Source organism: Sorex araneus, chromosome 3 (genome assembly GCF_027595985.1).
Source record: "Sorex araneus isolate mSorAra2 chromosome 3, mSorAra2.pri, whole genome shotgun sequence".
Classification (NCBI taxonomy): domain Eukaryota; kingdom Metazoa; phylum Chordata; class Mammalia; order Eulipotyphla; family Soricidae; genus Sorex; species Sorex araneus.
In genome coordinates this window covers 228,937,377-228,952,004 of record NC_073304.1, presented here as the reverse complement: position 1 = coordinate 228,952,004, position 14,628 = coordinate 228,937,377, and the positions used below count along the sequence as shown (strand labels likewise).

General features: G+C 56.9%; 2 protein-coding genes across 3 annotated transcripts in view; both read right to left on the bottom strand.

The window, feature by feature from the left end:
* Window positions 1-2,753, bottom strand: part of LOC129403538 (arylsulfatase G-like) — a 99,760-nt gene extending 97,007 nt beyond the window's left edge. The window contains exon 1 of the mRNA XM_055132271.1: window positions 905-2,753. The gene's annotated coding sequence lies outside the window, so the exon portion shown is untranslated. The remainder of the gene's footprint in view (window positions 1-904) is intronic.
* Window positions 2,754-3,312: 559 nt separating this feature from the next.
* AMZ2 (archaelysin family metallopeptidase 2) lies at window positions 3,313-13,627 on the bottom strand. Of its 2 annotated transcripts, none has more exons than XM_055131056.1 (8): window positions 13,511-13,627; window positions 12,176-12,419; window positions 11,152-11,434; window positions 10,159-10,329; window positions 9,944-10,072; window positions 7,657-7,820; window positions 5,357-5,533; window positions 3,313-3,544 (listed from the first exon to the last, which is right to left on the bottom strand). In XM_055131056.1, exons 3-8 carry the CDS (start codon window positions 11,432-11,434, stop codon window positions 3,365-3,367), a joined length of 1,104 nt encoding a protein of 367 aa, XP_054987031.1. In that variant the 5' UTR covers window positions 12,176-12,419; window positions 13,511-13,627; the 3' UTR covers window positions 3,313-3,364. The 2 variants fall into 2 exon arrangements, with proteins under 2 accessions (XP_054987031.1, XP_054987032.1); XM_055131057.1 differs by having other exon boundaries at window positions 13,395-13,521.
* Between the last annotated feature and the right edge of the window lie 1,001 nt (window positions 13,628-14,628).

Here is a 14,628-nt window from a genome sequence, read left to right as displayed (position 1 = left end):
CCCCCAGTCTCTGCGGGACTGACCCCTGAGCACAGAGCCTGGAGGAAGCCTGAGCAGCACTGGGTGTGCCTCTCCCATCACCACACACACACACACACACACACACACACACATGCATGTACAAATATAGTTTGTGTGGGAGCAGTGTCCCCCCCTCAAAGGGGCCACCAGCCCAGCCCAACGGCGACTGCAGATCACTCGGCTTCGAAGGGTGAGCTAGGACCCCAATAAATGCAAACCCAAACACCCCGGCCCCCCACAAGCACCCCGGAAGGAGGATGCACTGGAGCAGGGTGGGAGTTCATAGAAAGGTCAGCGTCTCCGACCAAGGTCCCTGCTCCTGGGGGCACTGCCCAGGGAGGCCAGCACGGGCGTCTCGGAGAGACCAGGGAAGGGGCAGCCCCCCTCCAGCTGGTGGACATGGAAACCCCCCAGACGCTCTCCAAGGCGGCGTGGCCAGTCGCCCACCCCCCCATACCCTGAGCCCAGAGCCAGGTGGACACCCTGAGCACTGCCACCGGGGTGGCCCCCAACTTTTATTTTTTAAGTCAATCAGTAAAAAGCCTTCCGGTGTGCGCGCAGGGTGGGGCCAGGCGTGGGTGCGGAGCCCCCCAAACCTCCGCCCCCGCGGCCTTCTGGGGGTGGCCGCGCCCCCAAGCCCGGCTGTCCGCCCCCCTCGCGGGGAAACCCCGCCGGGCGGGCCAGGCTGCGTCCGCCAAGCTCGCCTCCGCCGCTCCTCCTAGCGGCCACTGAGCAGAGGGAGGGAGGCCCCGGCGCGGGGCGGGGCGGGGCGGGGCTGGACGCGACCCCCACCGCCACCCACCTGCAGCCCCGCGCCCGGTCCCGCGCACGACCCCGACCCCGACTCCGGAGCGCCCCCGCGCGGCCGCCGCGCCCGCCTTACCCGCGTCCACGGCGCGCGGTCCCCGCTGCCCGCTGCCCGCGCGGTGGCCGCCTCCGCCCGGCGCCCGCCCGGCCCCGCCGCTTCCTGCCGGGCAGGGCCCCGCAGTGTCCGGCCTGGGCAGGGCCTGGGCCTCGCAGTGTCCGGGCAGTGTCCAGTCCCGGGCAGGGAACGGGCGCTGGGCCCCGCAGGGTCCGGCCTGGACAGGGAACGGGCGCTGGGCCCCGCAGGGTCTGGCCTGGGCGGGGACAGACGCTGGGCCCCGCAGTGTCCAGTCCCGGGCAGGGCTCTCTGCTTCCAGGGGCAGGACTCGGAGCCTCTCTCGGACCCTGGGTTTCCTCGTGTGTTCAGGAAATAAAACAGGTTTTTCCTCTGCCCGCCGTAAAGTGCGCTTGGATTCCTGCTCAGTTCCCAAGCAGCAGCTGCCTCTGAACACCCCAAACCCAGGGCCGGGGAATAACCGTCCTTTCCCCTTTCCTTTCCTTTCTGTTTGCTTCTTTTTTGTGGGGGGGGGCACATCTGGCAATGCACAGAGGTTACTCCTGGCTCTGCACTCAGGAATTCCTCCTGGTGGTGCTCAGGGGACCCTATGGGGTGCTGGAAATCGAACCCGGGTCGGCTGCGTGCAAGGCAAACGCCCTCCCCACTGTGCTATTGCTCCAGCCCCTTTTTATTCATTAATCCCAAAGAAACGGTCCCCGAGTCAGATCCATACACGCACGTGTGTCTCCCCCCAGATGGGAAACCTGTTAACACACAGCGGGGCTGGCTCCAGCCCACCCAGGGGATCAAAACCGGTCTCTCCCGGGCAAGGCAGGTACCAACGGCCTCTGCCAAGCCACGGGGACCCCAGCACCCACGGCGGGTCAGGCCGGAGCCCCTGGAGCCAGCAGGGCGGGGAGCGATCGGGAGCATCGGGTGTCAGACACCCACCAGCGTCCTGGTCTCAAAGCCTGTCGCGTTTACCCCACCCCCTGAGGCCCCAAGGCAAGGACAGGCCTCCTCATTTGGCCATTGTCCCCCTAGCCTGCCCCTGATTTTGCTGGGGTTTGTCGATAAGATGGAGTTTGTCTGGAGGGACCCACTTCCGGTGTGTGCATGGGGGGGTGGCGTTTCCTACCCCTCCTTCCCCCCCTTTCCTTTCCCTGTGAAAACGCTGTCCACCAACCCAGATGGCCACTGGGCGGACCTGATGGCCACCCCCTTCCAGTTTCGCTGCTTGTGAGACTCTCAGTCGGCCACCCTGAGTGGCCGAGGTGGCCGGGTGGCATCAGAGTGACCAAGGGTGCCCGCGCCACTGGGTTTCAGTGGGGGCCCCGGCATTTTCCAGCTGGCCTCGAGGGGGGCTGGATGGAGCGGGAGCAGGAAGGAAAGGGTCGGCTCAGTGCACAGCCCCCGCCGAGGGCGAGACTTGAGGCCCGGCACACCACAGGCCTTGCCCTCTGAGTCTCACCCTCCAAGTGCCATGGCCACATGGGACAGGCCACCTTCTCGCCACCGCCAAGTCCACTGCACTTCTGGGATTCACAGGGTCAACGGAAGTGGTGAGTGGACGCGGAGATTTTCTTTCTTTTTTTTTTCTTTTTCGGGTCACACCCGGCAATGCTCAGGGGTTCCTCCTGGCTCTGCACTCAGGAATCACTCCTGAAGGTGCTCGGGGGACCCTATGGGATTCTGGGAATCGGACCCGGGTCGGCCGCATGCAGGGCCAACGCTCCACCCACTGTGCTTTCGCTCCAGCCGCAACGCAGAGATTTTCAACTCCCTTCATCCACCCCCCACGGATGGCCACTGCCATGACAGGCCACAGCAGATAGCACGACCTCGGGGACAGTAACGGACCCACTGACCTCCCCCCCCCACCTCCCCCTGCCGAGGTCAGTGCTTCCCTGGGCAAAGCAGGAATGGCCTGAGTCTGCAGCAACAGTGCCAGTGAGGGGGGCTGGAGCGATAGCACAGCGGGTAGGGCATTTGCCTTGCACGCGGCCGACCCGGGTTCGATTCCCAGCATACAGAGCACTTGCCTTGCATACAGCTGACTGGGGTTCGATCCCTGGCACCCCATGTGGTCTCCCAAGCACCACCAGCAGTGGATCCCCGAGTGCAAGGCCAGGAGCACCCCTGAGCACTGCCAAGTGTGGCCGAAACACCAAAATAATTTTGTTTTTTTTTCACTTTTTAGGTCACACCAGCAATGCTGCTCAAGGGTTCCTCCTGGCTCTGCACTCAGGAATCACTCCTGGCGGTGCTCGGGGGTGCTGGGGATTGAACCTGGTCTGGCCACATGCAAGGCAAACGCCCCAGCCGCTGTAGTATCCCTCCTCTGTAATAAATTAAATAAATTCCGTTGAATGCCACTCACAGGAGTGTGAAGGCCCGGCCGTGTCTGATACAGTGCACACTTAGCGAACGACTCTGATAAAGCCTTCCGCCCCACTCAAAGCGGACGGACAAGTGTTAGCTTTAATGAGTCACGTTCGAAGGTTCTTTCTGGAGAATAGCCAGGCATTTTCTTATCCACTCTCTCCACTCCTTAAAGGCTTCCACGGGTTTCGGCAAGCGTGGGTTATTCTCACTGCTGGGCTTGGAGGTGACAAGGCCCCGGGTCCCGGCCGGCTCATCATCAATCCACCGCGCCAGCGCCTGGAGACACAGAAGTCACGGGGGCGGTCAGGGGCCTGAGCGACAGCACAGCGGGGAGGGCGTTTGCCCTGCACGCAGACAGCCCAGGTGCAATTCCCCGGCATCCCATAGGGTCCCCCGAGCACTGCCGGGAGTGATTCCTGAGTGCAGAGTCAGGAGTAACCCCTGAGCATCGCCTGGTGTGACTCCCAAAAAGCAAAACCAAAACAACAGCAATAAAAAACAGAGGCGGCGTTTGACAAGGGCATGGCGCAGGGTGTCCGGAGGGAGACTGGGGACAGTGGTGGTGGGAACTGCACACTGGCCGGTGGTGGAGGGACGTGCTGGAACATTGTATGACTGAGAGCCAATCAGGAACAGCTCTGTAACTGTGTATCTCACAGTGAGTCAATAAAAAAGAAAAAAATCAAGGGGAAGCCCCGTAGGCGAGAGAGCAGCGGCGTCTAAGTAGGTCACCCAATCAGCGCGCACACCAGCCCACGCGGATGTCCCATTCGATAAGGGCGCTACAGGCATTAAACACATGAAACACACTTGCGGTGGCAAGTGAGCACGGCCACCGGACCGTGAAAAACGGTGACAAGTGAAGGAGAGACGCCTCCTGCCCGCTCAGTTCTCCCTGGGGTGTGCCCTCGGGGTGCGCAGACCTTCTCCCCCGCCTGCTGAACGTCTTGGGCGGAACCGTGTCTGTGTGTGTGCGTGCATCCATGTGTGTGTCTGTGTGTGTCAGTGTGTCTGTGTCTTTGTGTGTGCCTGTGTGTATCTGTGTGTGTCTGTGTGTGTGCGCGTGTGTGTGCACTGAATGCCCTTACGGTGGACATGAGTATGTATTTGTGTGTGTGTCTGTGTGTGTTTGTGTGTGTCTGTGTGTCTGTATGTGTCTATGTGTGTGTCTGTGTGTGTCTGTGTGTCTGTGTCTATGTGTGTCTATGTGTGTGTATCTATGTGTGTCTGTGTCTGTGTGTGTCTGTATGTGTGTCTATGTGTGTGTGTGTTTGTGTCTGTGTGTCTGTGTCTCTGTGTGTCTGCGTATCTGTGTGTCTATGTGTGTCTGTGTGTGTCTGTGTCTGTGTGTGTCTGTGTATGTGTCTGTGTATGTGTCTATGTGTGTCTGTGTGTGTCTGCGTGTATATGTGTCTATGTGTGTGTCTGTGTCTGTGTGTCTGTGTGTGTCTGTGTATGTATCTATGTGTGTGTGTCTGTATATCTGTGTCTGTGTGTGTCTGTGTATGTGTCTATGTGTGTCTGTGTATGTGTCTATGTGTGTCTGTGTGTGTCTGTGCATGTGTCTGTGTGTCTGTGTGTGTCTGTGCATGTGTCTGTGTGTCTGTGTGTGTCTGTGTCTGTCTGTGTCTGTGTGTGTCTGTGTCTGTATCTGTGTGTGTTTTTGTGTCTGTGCCTATGTGTATGTGCACTGAATGCCCTCAGGTCAGACATGGGAGTGTGTGTGTGTGTGTGTGTGTGTGCGCGCGCTCGTGCACATGTGCGTGTCTGTGATGTGCGGGTGGGAGTGGGCTCTGCACACATCTGGAAAGGTAAGTCCCCTCCGAGACTGTGAAAGACGCACTTCACCCCGCGCGGCCTCTCTCCTCTTGCCCCCGCTGACCGGACACTGGCCGCTGGCCCCGCGCCCCACACCAGCTCTCCCTGCACACACCAGCACCCAGGGTGTGAGGAGGAGCGTTTCCCCGCCTGTCTCTGATTGACGCCCTCGGCGAAGGCCCTGCTCCGCGGCGGCCTGGCAGAAAGGGGGGGGGGCTGCTGCCTGCAGGGCCCCTTCCCCTCGGAGCCCCCCGCCCGCCCCCCGCTCACCTCGTATCTCTCCACGATGCGGAAGCCCAGGGCGCACTGCAGCTTGCGCAGACAGATGGGGCACAGGTTTGGGGGGCGCCTGTCGGCCTCCTCCAGGTGGTTGGAGCCCTGCATGAGGCAGGCCAGCCACTGGCAGTGTCGGAGCCCGAAGATGTGTCCGATCTCGTGCGTCAAGGTCTGCAAGACAGCCACCGCACGGCCTCGCCACCACGCCAAGGACGCCCGGGCGCTGCTCACTTGCTCTCTCGGAAAACATTTCCTTTCTTCTTCTTGGGTGAATCCGGCAATGCTCAGGGGTTACTCCTGGCAGTGCTCGGGGACCCTGTGGGATGCTGGGAATTGAACCCATGCCGGCCGCATGCAAGGCAAACGCCCTCCCCGCTGTGCTATCGCTCCAGCCCCTCAGGTCTCAAACAGGAGAGCACTGGCCTGGCACGAGGCTGGCTGGAGGCGCATCCCCTGCACCCCAAACGGTTGCACTCCCATCCCTCCACTCCAGCCCTGAGCAAAGAGCCAGGAGTAAGCCCAGAGCACTGCTAGGTATGGCCCCCAAACCCAAATAAACAAATAATGAAACCCTTGTTTCCTCAAAGGCCTAGCGGCCTTCTTTCATTTAAAAAAAAAAAAAAATATATATATATATATATATATATGTGTATATATTTGTAATTGAATCACTGTGAGACAGACCCTTACAAAGCTGTTCATGACTGGGTCACAGTCATACAATGTTCCAACACCCATCCCTCCACCAGTCTACCTTTCCCAGCACACACACACACACACACACACACACGCACAAAACACACATGAAAATTCCTACATATCATGTATGACTGGAGAATTTTACTGTTTTTCATTTATCACTATAAAACCAAGGACAATTTCATAACTCTTTTATGCGTAGCTGTTATGTGGAGGGCAATCTGCTGTTAAGTAGGGATAAATCAATCACTCTAAAAGAAAGAAAGAAATCCTAGATAGTTTTCCCTTCAAGTTGAACATCTTGTTTAAATAAACTTCTTATTTAAAAAAAAAAAGAAAGAAAAAGACCTTCTTTTTTTTTTTTTTGCGGGGGGGGGGGGTGGGGGGCAAGGGGTCGGGTCACACACAGGTGATGCTCAGAGTTGACTCCTGGCTCTGCACTCAGGAATCACTCCTAGCAGTGCTCAAGGATCCATACAGGATATCTGGGATCGAACCCAGGTCGGCCGTGTGCAAGGCAAACGCCCTCCCTGCCGTGCCATTATTGTTCCAGGCCTGGTCTTCCTTCTTAAGCTTAATTACTTCCCCTGGACTGGGAACCATTTCTCGACTGTCCTTCTGGCAGGTGGTCTCGGTCCTGGGGAGGGTTTGGGGGCAGTGCTGCCTCTGTCTCGAGCTGCCCGGGTCACCCTCCCCTCCATGATGACGCCTGGGGGGGAGGGAGGAATGAGGGAGGGCTTTCTGCAGGATCACCTGCTTCTTATGACTCACAAGTCCCCAAGTCCCTTCCCACAGTACCAAGGGCAGAGTCGGGGGGGGGGGGGGGGGGGGGAGGGGGTTGTCCGCGCAGCTCAGCCGGGTCATGAGGACCCAGGTGAGGCGGAAGCAGGGAGTGACGAAAGGCACTGGGGAAACGGAATATGAGAATGGGTGCTGATGCACGGCCTCATGCCAATGGACCTTCGCTGCCGGCTCTGGGGACAGGAGAGCGGGGTGGGGGCAGGGCTAACGGTGGAGGGCGCCCGGAGCCCCCCGACAGGAGAGCATCTGTGTAGGACCTGCTGGAGCCCGCGCTCAGGAATGAAGTTACAGGTGAGGACAACGGGAGGGTCCGGGACAAACGGAAACTGCTAATGCCGCCCACCCTTTGGGCCTCTGCTCTTACGGACAGTCCCGCCCACACACAGTACACACCCGGAAGTGAGACACACTTACGATGTGACCTTCAGGGTGCTGATCTCTCATTTCCGGAACAAAAAAAAATTTTTTTTTTTAAATCTAATTTTCTTTTTCTTTTTCATTCTCCCATCGGCTGTCTTAAACCGCTTACCTGTTGGAATACTGTACACCAGAAACTCAATCGTGAATAACTTGGTGGTTTTTTTGGGGGAGGTCATACCGGGCGATGCTCAGGGGTTGCTCCTGGCTCTGCACTCAGGAATCACTCCTGGTGTTTTTCAAGGGACCATATGGGATATCAGGGATTGAACCCAGGTCGGCCGTGTGCAAGGCAACACACACACACACACACACACACACACACACACACACACACACACACACACACACACACACACACACACACACACCCTTACCTTACAGGAGCGGAGCAGAAGGACACTGGTCACTTCGGGAAGGTAATAGTTATCAAAAACAGAATAGTCGCCGGGGGAAATTTTCTGTGACCTCTTCACTTTGCCCTCGTAGCGGGAGCTGTAGAAATCACTGCAGTACCTGGCAAAGCTGAATATGCCCACGCCTGCAAAACCAGGGCCGGGGACCCCCATGTGAGACAGATTCTCAGAGGGTTTTCTCTTTAACAACACGGTGGGCGGGGGCGGGGAGCTATGGAGCCATAGGACAGCAGGGAGGGCATTTGCCTGGCACATGGTGGACCCGAGTTCCATTCCCCGGCACCCCATCGAGTCCCAAACCGAGCACCGCCAGGAGTGATTCCTGAGAGCAGAGCCAGGAGTAACCCCTGAGCACCGCCGGGTATGGCCCAAAAAGAAAAAAAAAAAAAAAAGAGCAATCCAGGATGGCAGCTCAGCACACACAGCCCACTGCCCTGAGTCTGATCCCCGTCACCACGATGACCCCCGAGCCTGCCAGGAGTGACCAGAGTGCAGAGCCAGGGGCAAGCGTGCAGGCAAGCAATCGACTTCCGGTGCCATTTCTCTGGCCCCTGGGGAACCGGGTCTTGGGGCCGCAGCACCCCTTCCCGCCTCCCCTGTTCACAGCCCGCACCTCTCCTAAGTGGCTGGGCCCCCGGCCCGACGGAACACCCCGTCACGGACTTCCTGTGCTGCCAGTTACCCTCAGGGCTCCCCGACCCTCACTCCGCCGCTGACACTTGCACTCAGGCCTCGCCTATTTGAAAATGACAAGGAGGGGCCAGAGAGAGGTACAGGGGGTAAGGCACTTGCCTTGCACACAGCTGACCGCGCTTTGGTCCCCCACCCTCACTCACCAAGCCCTGCAGGGATGATCTCGGAGCACAGGCCCAGGAGTAAGCCCTGAGCACCACTGGGTGTGGACAGAAAAACGAAAGTAACAAGAAATTTGGGGTAATGAAAATGAACTCATCCAACTGATATATATATATATATGTTCTTTACATACATCATATATATATATATATATATATATATATATATATATATATATATATAGCATTTTGGGTCATACCCAGCGATGCTCAGGGGTTACTCCTGGTTCGACACTCAGGAATTACTCCTGGTGGTGCTTGAGGAACCATAAGGGATGTCAGGGATCGAACCCAGGTCTGCTGCGTGCAAGGCAAACGCCCTACCTGCTGTACTATCGCTCCAGCCCCAATCTAATTGATTTTAAAAGAAGGCTCTTTGGCCCACCCTTGGCAAGTGTCAAGTGACACTTGAAATTTATTTATTTATTTAGTTAGTTATTTTCCGCTTTTTGGGTCACACCTGGCGATGCACAGGGGTCACTCCTGGCTCTGCACTCAGGAATTACCCACTGGCAGTGCTCGGGGACCATATGGAATGCTGGGAATCGAACCGTGTCAGTTGCGTGCAAGGCAAACGCCCTACCCACTGTGCTGTTGCTCCAGCCCTGACAATTGAAATTTAGGGAGCATATTCTAGAAGTCAAGAAAAATACAAATCTATTCATGGGTTGTAAGGGACCTCTTTTGCCAGACACGAGTGGGCATACTTCACTACAAAACGTCTTTGGTGAAAAATACTTCCTGCTAATAATCATGCAAACTGCTTTTTTTTTTTTCCGCTTTTTGGACTGGAGCAATAGCATAGCAGGTAGGGCGTTTGCCTTGCACGAGGCCAACCCGGGTTCAATTCCTCCATCCCTCTCAGAGAGCCCGGCAAGCTACCGAGAGTATCCTGCCCACATGGCAGAGCCTGGTAAACTACCCATGGCGTATTCAATATGCCAAAAACAGTAACAAGTCTCACAATGGAGACGTGACTGGTGCCCGCTCAAGTAAATCGATGAGCAACGGAATGCTATACCTGATGTATTATCACTCCAGTCCCTTCACAGCTGTTTTATATACCTCTATGTGTGCGAGGCATGATGCCCACTTCCTATACATAGACGCTTTTAGTAAATTATCTCAAAAAGGAGTCTGTGAAATATGGGACGCATATGCTTTCAGGCCACGTACGTAGTGAACAGCTGACCACAGAAGGAACCCAGATCTCCGGAAACTATTGGATAATACACTCCACCCCGCATGGGAAATACTCATCTTAAACAGCCATATTATAGCTGTTTCAAATATCCCCCCTATTTCAACATCTTCAAAAGCTCTCAAATTGAGGAAGGTTTGACCCCCACCTCCCACCCCTGCCAAATGTCAAAAAAAAAAAAAAAATAGAATACCGTCTGTCAAAGAGGCCTGTCCAAAGACAAAATTCCAGGAATCTCTTGGATAAAGGTCAATCATCGTTATCCCCACAATGCAGAAGGCATCGCGAGGCTTCTTCTTCTTCAAGAACTGGAGGATCTGCCCTGTTCACACGGAGAGACACGTTATGTCTTAAATGTGGGCGCTGATGCGCCGAGTCCCTTGGGCCCGGAGGCAAAGCCCTGCTCACCCGCGTGGATCTGCAGGTTGTGGGTGCTGCCGTTGACGCGAAAGGAACAGCGGGTCTCGGAGACGGGGACAGAGTCTAGGAGCTTGACGGTCAAGCCACAGAAAAATGCTTCGCAGTAACTCTTGAGCCACTGGACATAGTCTTCATTGACATTGTTGTTCCCGAGAGATCCTGGAACAGGATTAAAGAGTTTATAAAAATGAATCAGATTGCGGGGTTGGAGCAACAGCACAGCGGGGAGGGCGTTTGCCTTGCACGCGGCCGACCCGGGTTCGATTCCCAGCATCCCATATGGTCCCCTGAGAACTGCCAGGGGTAATTCCTAAGTGCAGAGCCAGGAGTGACCCCCCCCCACACACAAAAAAAAAAGTCAGATTGGGCTGGAGCGACAGCACAGCGGGGAGGGCATTTGCCTTGCACGCGGCCGACCCGGGTTTGATTCCCAGCATCCCATAGGGTCCCCTGAGCACTGCCATGAGTAATTCCTGAGTGCAGAGCCAGGAGTAACCCCTGTGCATCGCTGGGTGTGACCCAAAACCCCCCCCACCCAAAAAAGAGTCAGATATCCTTTTCACTCCAGTCCATAATGAGCAACCCAACCTTTTGACTCTTCCCTCCACCTTTTTTTTTTTTTTCAGTTTTTGGGCCCCCTATGGCGGTGCTCAGTGCTTACTCCTGCCTCTGCATTCCAGGATCACACCTGGCAGGCTTGGGGGACCAGATGGGGTACCGGGGATTAAACCGCACCTGCCTCATGCAAGGGAAACACTTTCCTCGCTATACAATTATCTCTCCATCCCCCCAACCAACATTTCCTGATTATGACTTTCACCCTCATCCATACGTACTTGAAAACAGAATATTCTCCAAGTTTCCCACCTCAGGAAAAGACCCTAGAGGGTGCCCACCCACCTGAATCAGACCAACAGCCCCGGCTCCCTCTGGCAAAAAAAAAAAAAAAAAAAGCACACGTGGCCCAGGGTCAATAGGTACCAATGCACTGTATATAAATCCGGTGCTTCTCCGGAGACGGTTTCTTCCTGTAAGGGTCACTGAAAAACTGTTCGAAGTCTTGGGGGTCCTCGGGGTGGGAAGTGAGCCAGTCTGACTGGGAGTGCAAGGTGATGGGTGCGAAGAGGTTGCTGTGCTGTTGGAAGGCGTCGTTCATCAGATACCGCTCCCGGGCGTCGAGCTGCTTGTACCGGGCCACCAGCTCGGGGTTCTTGGAAACGAGAGCTGTCTTCAGGGTCTGCGCCGAGTGATGCACTATTTCCATCTGCCCCCAGACAAGCACAGTTAAAGACAGAAGCCCTGTTTTGGCGACCTGAGCACTCCCGTCCCCCACGGCCAGGTGGCATTTCTCCCTTGAACATAACCCCCCCATCACCAGTTTCTAAGAGGACACCCTCTCCCCGCCCCCACTACTATTTGCTTTTCCTATTTCCAATCTATTTCTTGGGGAGGGTAGCTGCAAAAGTTAAAAAAAAAAAATTAATGGAATGCATTCCTCTGTATCTTATGCAACTCCTCTCATTTATTAAAAAAAAAGGGGGGAGGCAGAGAGATAGTACAGTGGGCAGGGTATTTGCCTTGCATGTGGCTGTCCCAGGTTCTATCCCCAGTATCCCTATGGTCTGCTATGCACTGCCAGGAGTAACCCCTGAGCATCGCCAGGTGTGACCCAAAAAGCCAAAAAAAAAAAAAAAAACCCAAAAAAACTAAAAACCAAAACGTAGCAGTGACCATAAAAGTATGACTGGGGGATCTGGAGCAATAGCACAGCAGGGAGGGTGTTTGCCTTGCACGTGGTCAACCTGGGTTCGATTCCCAGCATCCCATATAGTCCCCCTGCCAGGAGTAATTCCTGAGTGCAGAGCCAGGAGTAACCCCTGAGCATTGCTGGGTGTGACCCAAAAAGCAAAAAAAATAAATAAATAAAAAGCCATTCTTTCCCTGAAAATCACGTCAATCACAGAATTATGAATGGATTCCTCAGGGCCACATGACAGGGACTCACTCTTTCTAATGTGCCTCAAGGCTTTTGTTGCGAGGGCAAGGAACGCAGTTGCGGCTATTTCTGTAACTTGATGGAGGGTTGATTGTGCGAATATGTGTTTACTGCTTCACGTTAGTGTCTGAGTCATGTCACCCTGGAGATCATGTCAGAAGTCAGAGTCACAAGGAGAGGTCTCTTCCTTTCACATGTTCTTGTGTGGAGCTTTTATCCTTCGGGCCGATGAGCTGTCCCTCCATCAGGCTTTCTGCGTTAGAAAAAGGAAAAGGATGTGCTGGAGCGATAGCACAGCGGGTGGGGCGTCTGCCTAGCACGCTGCCAACCCTGGTTCGATTCCCGAATCCCATAGGGTCCTCCGAGCATCGCCAGGAGTAATTCCTGAGTGCAGAGCCAGGAGTAACCCCTGTGCATCACCGGGTGTGACCCAAAAAGGAAAGAAAGAAAGAAAGAAAGAAAGAAAGAAAGAAAGAAAGAAAGAAAGAAAGAAAGAAAGAAAGAAAGAAAGAAAGAAAGAAAGAAAGAAAGAAAGAAAGAAAGAAAGAAAGAGGAAAAAAAAAAAGAACAACTCTCTCTGGGCCTGAGTACACTTTTTCTAACCATCTAGACTTGTCCCGTCTAATGATAGGCGCAGTGACGGGAAATGTTAAACCAATGGCTCTTCTGACAGCTGAAATCCTGGGTGTCACATCTGGCAAAAACCAAGCTGCGGACTCCCTCCTGCAGACCCCTCACCGGGCGGGCCCGCCCTCGCTGCTCCGCCAAGGGGCCTGACGCCCAGGGCGCTGGGGGCCCTCCTGCATCCGCACCCAGCGAGTTTTACAAAGACGGTGTTTAAACCGGGGGTGGTGTGCGAGATGCTATCGCCCGTTATTTAAAGGCGCTGTGCAGGGTCAGCCGGCTTCCTGCGGCCTCCCAGGGGGGAGAAGCAGAACAAGGTCCTTTCTGGGGGCTGCCCACCACCCGCGGGGTCCGTGCCCACCCGAAATGGGAGCATGCGGGGCAAACCCAGAGGGGCAAAGTGCGCCTGGCCAGCGGGTGGTCCCTAAGTTCCTCCCTGGGCTGAGCCCCATGCAGGAGGGACCCGGGCCCCCCGCTGGGGCGGAGTTGGGGATCCCCCGCTCTGGGCACCCTTGCTTGGTCTTTTGTGCCCGGGAACCGCCGGAGAGCTGGAGGATTCCCTCCCGAGACCCCATACCCAAGTCCCCTGGTACCCAGCCCCCACCCCCGCGGTGGTCCCTGCAGCCACGGCCGCCGCCGTCCCGTGTCCACGTCCCTGGCCCCACTGCCCGATCAGGACGGCCCAGCCGGGTTCCGGCGGGTCCACTGCGCAGCCCTCACCGGCTAGGCCAGAGATGCCCAGGACGCCATCCCAAGCGGCTCTGCGCGCTTGCGCCACGCGCCCCGCGCCGGGTCCCACCCCTCCGCACAACGCCCGCCCGCCCGCGGGGCCACGCCCCCTTTGCAGACCACGCCCAGACCACGCCCCCACACCGCGCTTGCTTCAGCCAGGCGCCGGGCCCCGCCTCTAAGCCCTAAGCCACGCCCCCATAGAAGGCACGCCCCCTCTCCTTATGTTTCACGCCACTCCCCGGCGCCGTGTCCCGCCCCTTCATGCAACACCCGCCCTCCGGGGCACGCCCCCTTTACAGACCACGCCCCCGGGCCGTGCTTACCCTCGCCGGGCGCCGGGCCACGCCTTGCAGCCCCGCCCCGCCCCTGGCCCCGCCCTCCAGACCATGCCCCGCCCCCAAGCACCAAGCCCCGTCCCGCGGAGCCCCGCCCGCCCCGGTGCTCCACGCCCCGAGCGCTCAGCTGCCTTTGCAGGCGCTTTGCAGTCCTGGGTCCTGCGTCTTGCCCGGGCGGGTCACGGGGCAGCTGGGGCTAGGCGCCCCCCGCGGAGGCTGCGTCCGGCGGGGCCGTGGGCTGCAGAAGCGCGCTCCGGGTGACTCACGGCTGCAGCCCCGGCCGCAGGCTGACGCACGGCCCCGAGCGCTGCTGCTCTGCCCAATGCTCTCCGGACTTTCCCTTCTGTGCTTGGTGGCAGCTGTCCCGGCGCGGGGGTGGGCGGTAGGAGTTGGGGCGAGGTGGGGGAAGTAGGGGGGGGGAAACGCAGCAGCCGCCGGGGACCTCGCTGGTGCTGAAAGACCTAGATGCCTGTGCAAGAGCTCTAGAAGGGGAGGCAGGAGGGCGTGGTGGCCGTGGGTGGACCTTCTCTCCGCACCACTGATAATAATAATAGTATGATAATAATAATTATTATTAGCTACATCCGGAGGTGCCCAGGGACTACTGCGGGCTTGGTGTTCGTGGTGGCTCCTGGCTGGCGCCCTGGGAACTTGGGCTGCCAGTGGAACCCCAGGCTTGTGGGTCACCCTTCAGGTCCCCCTGGCAGGGCCTTTTAACCCGTCTGGTCCCCACAGCTCCCACTGCTGGAGTCCCTGACTCCCTTCCATCCT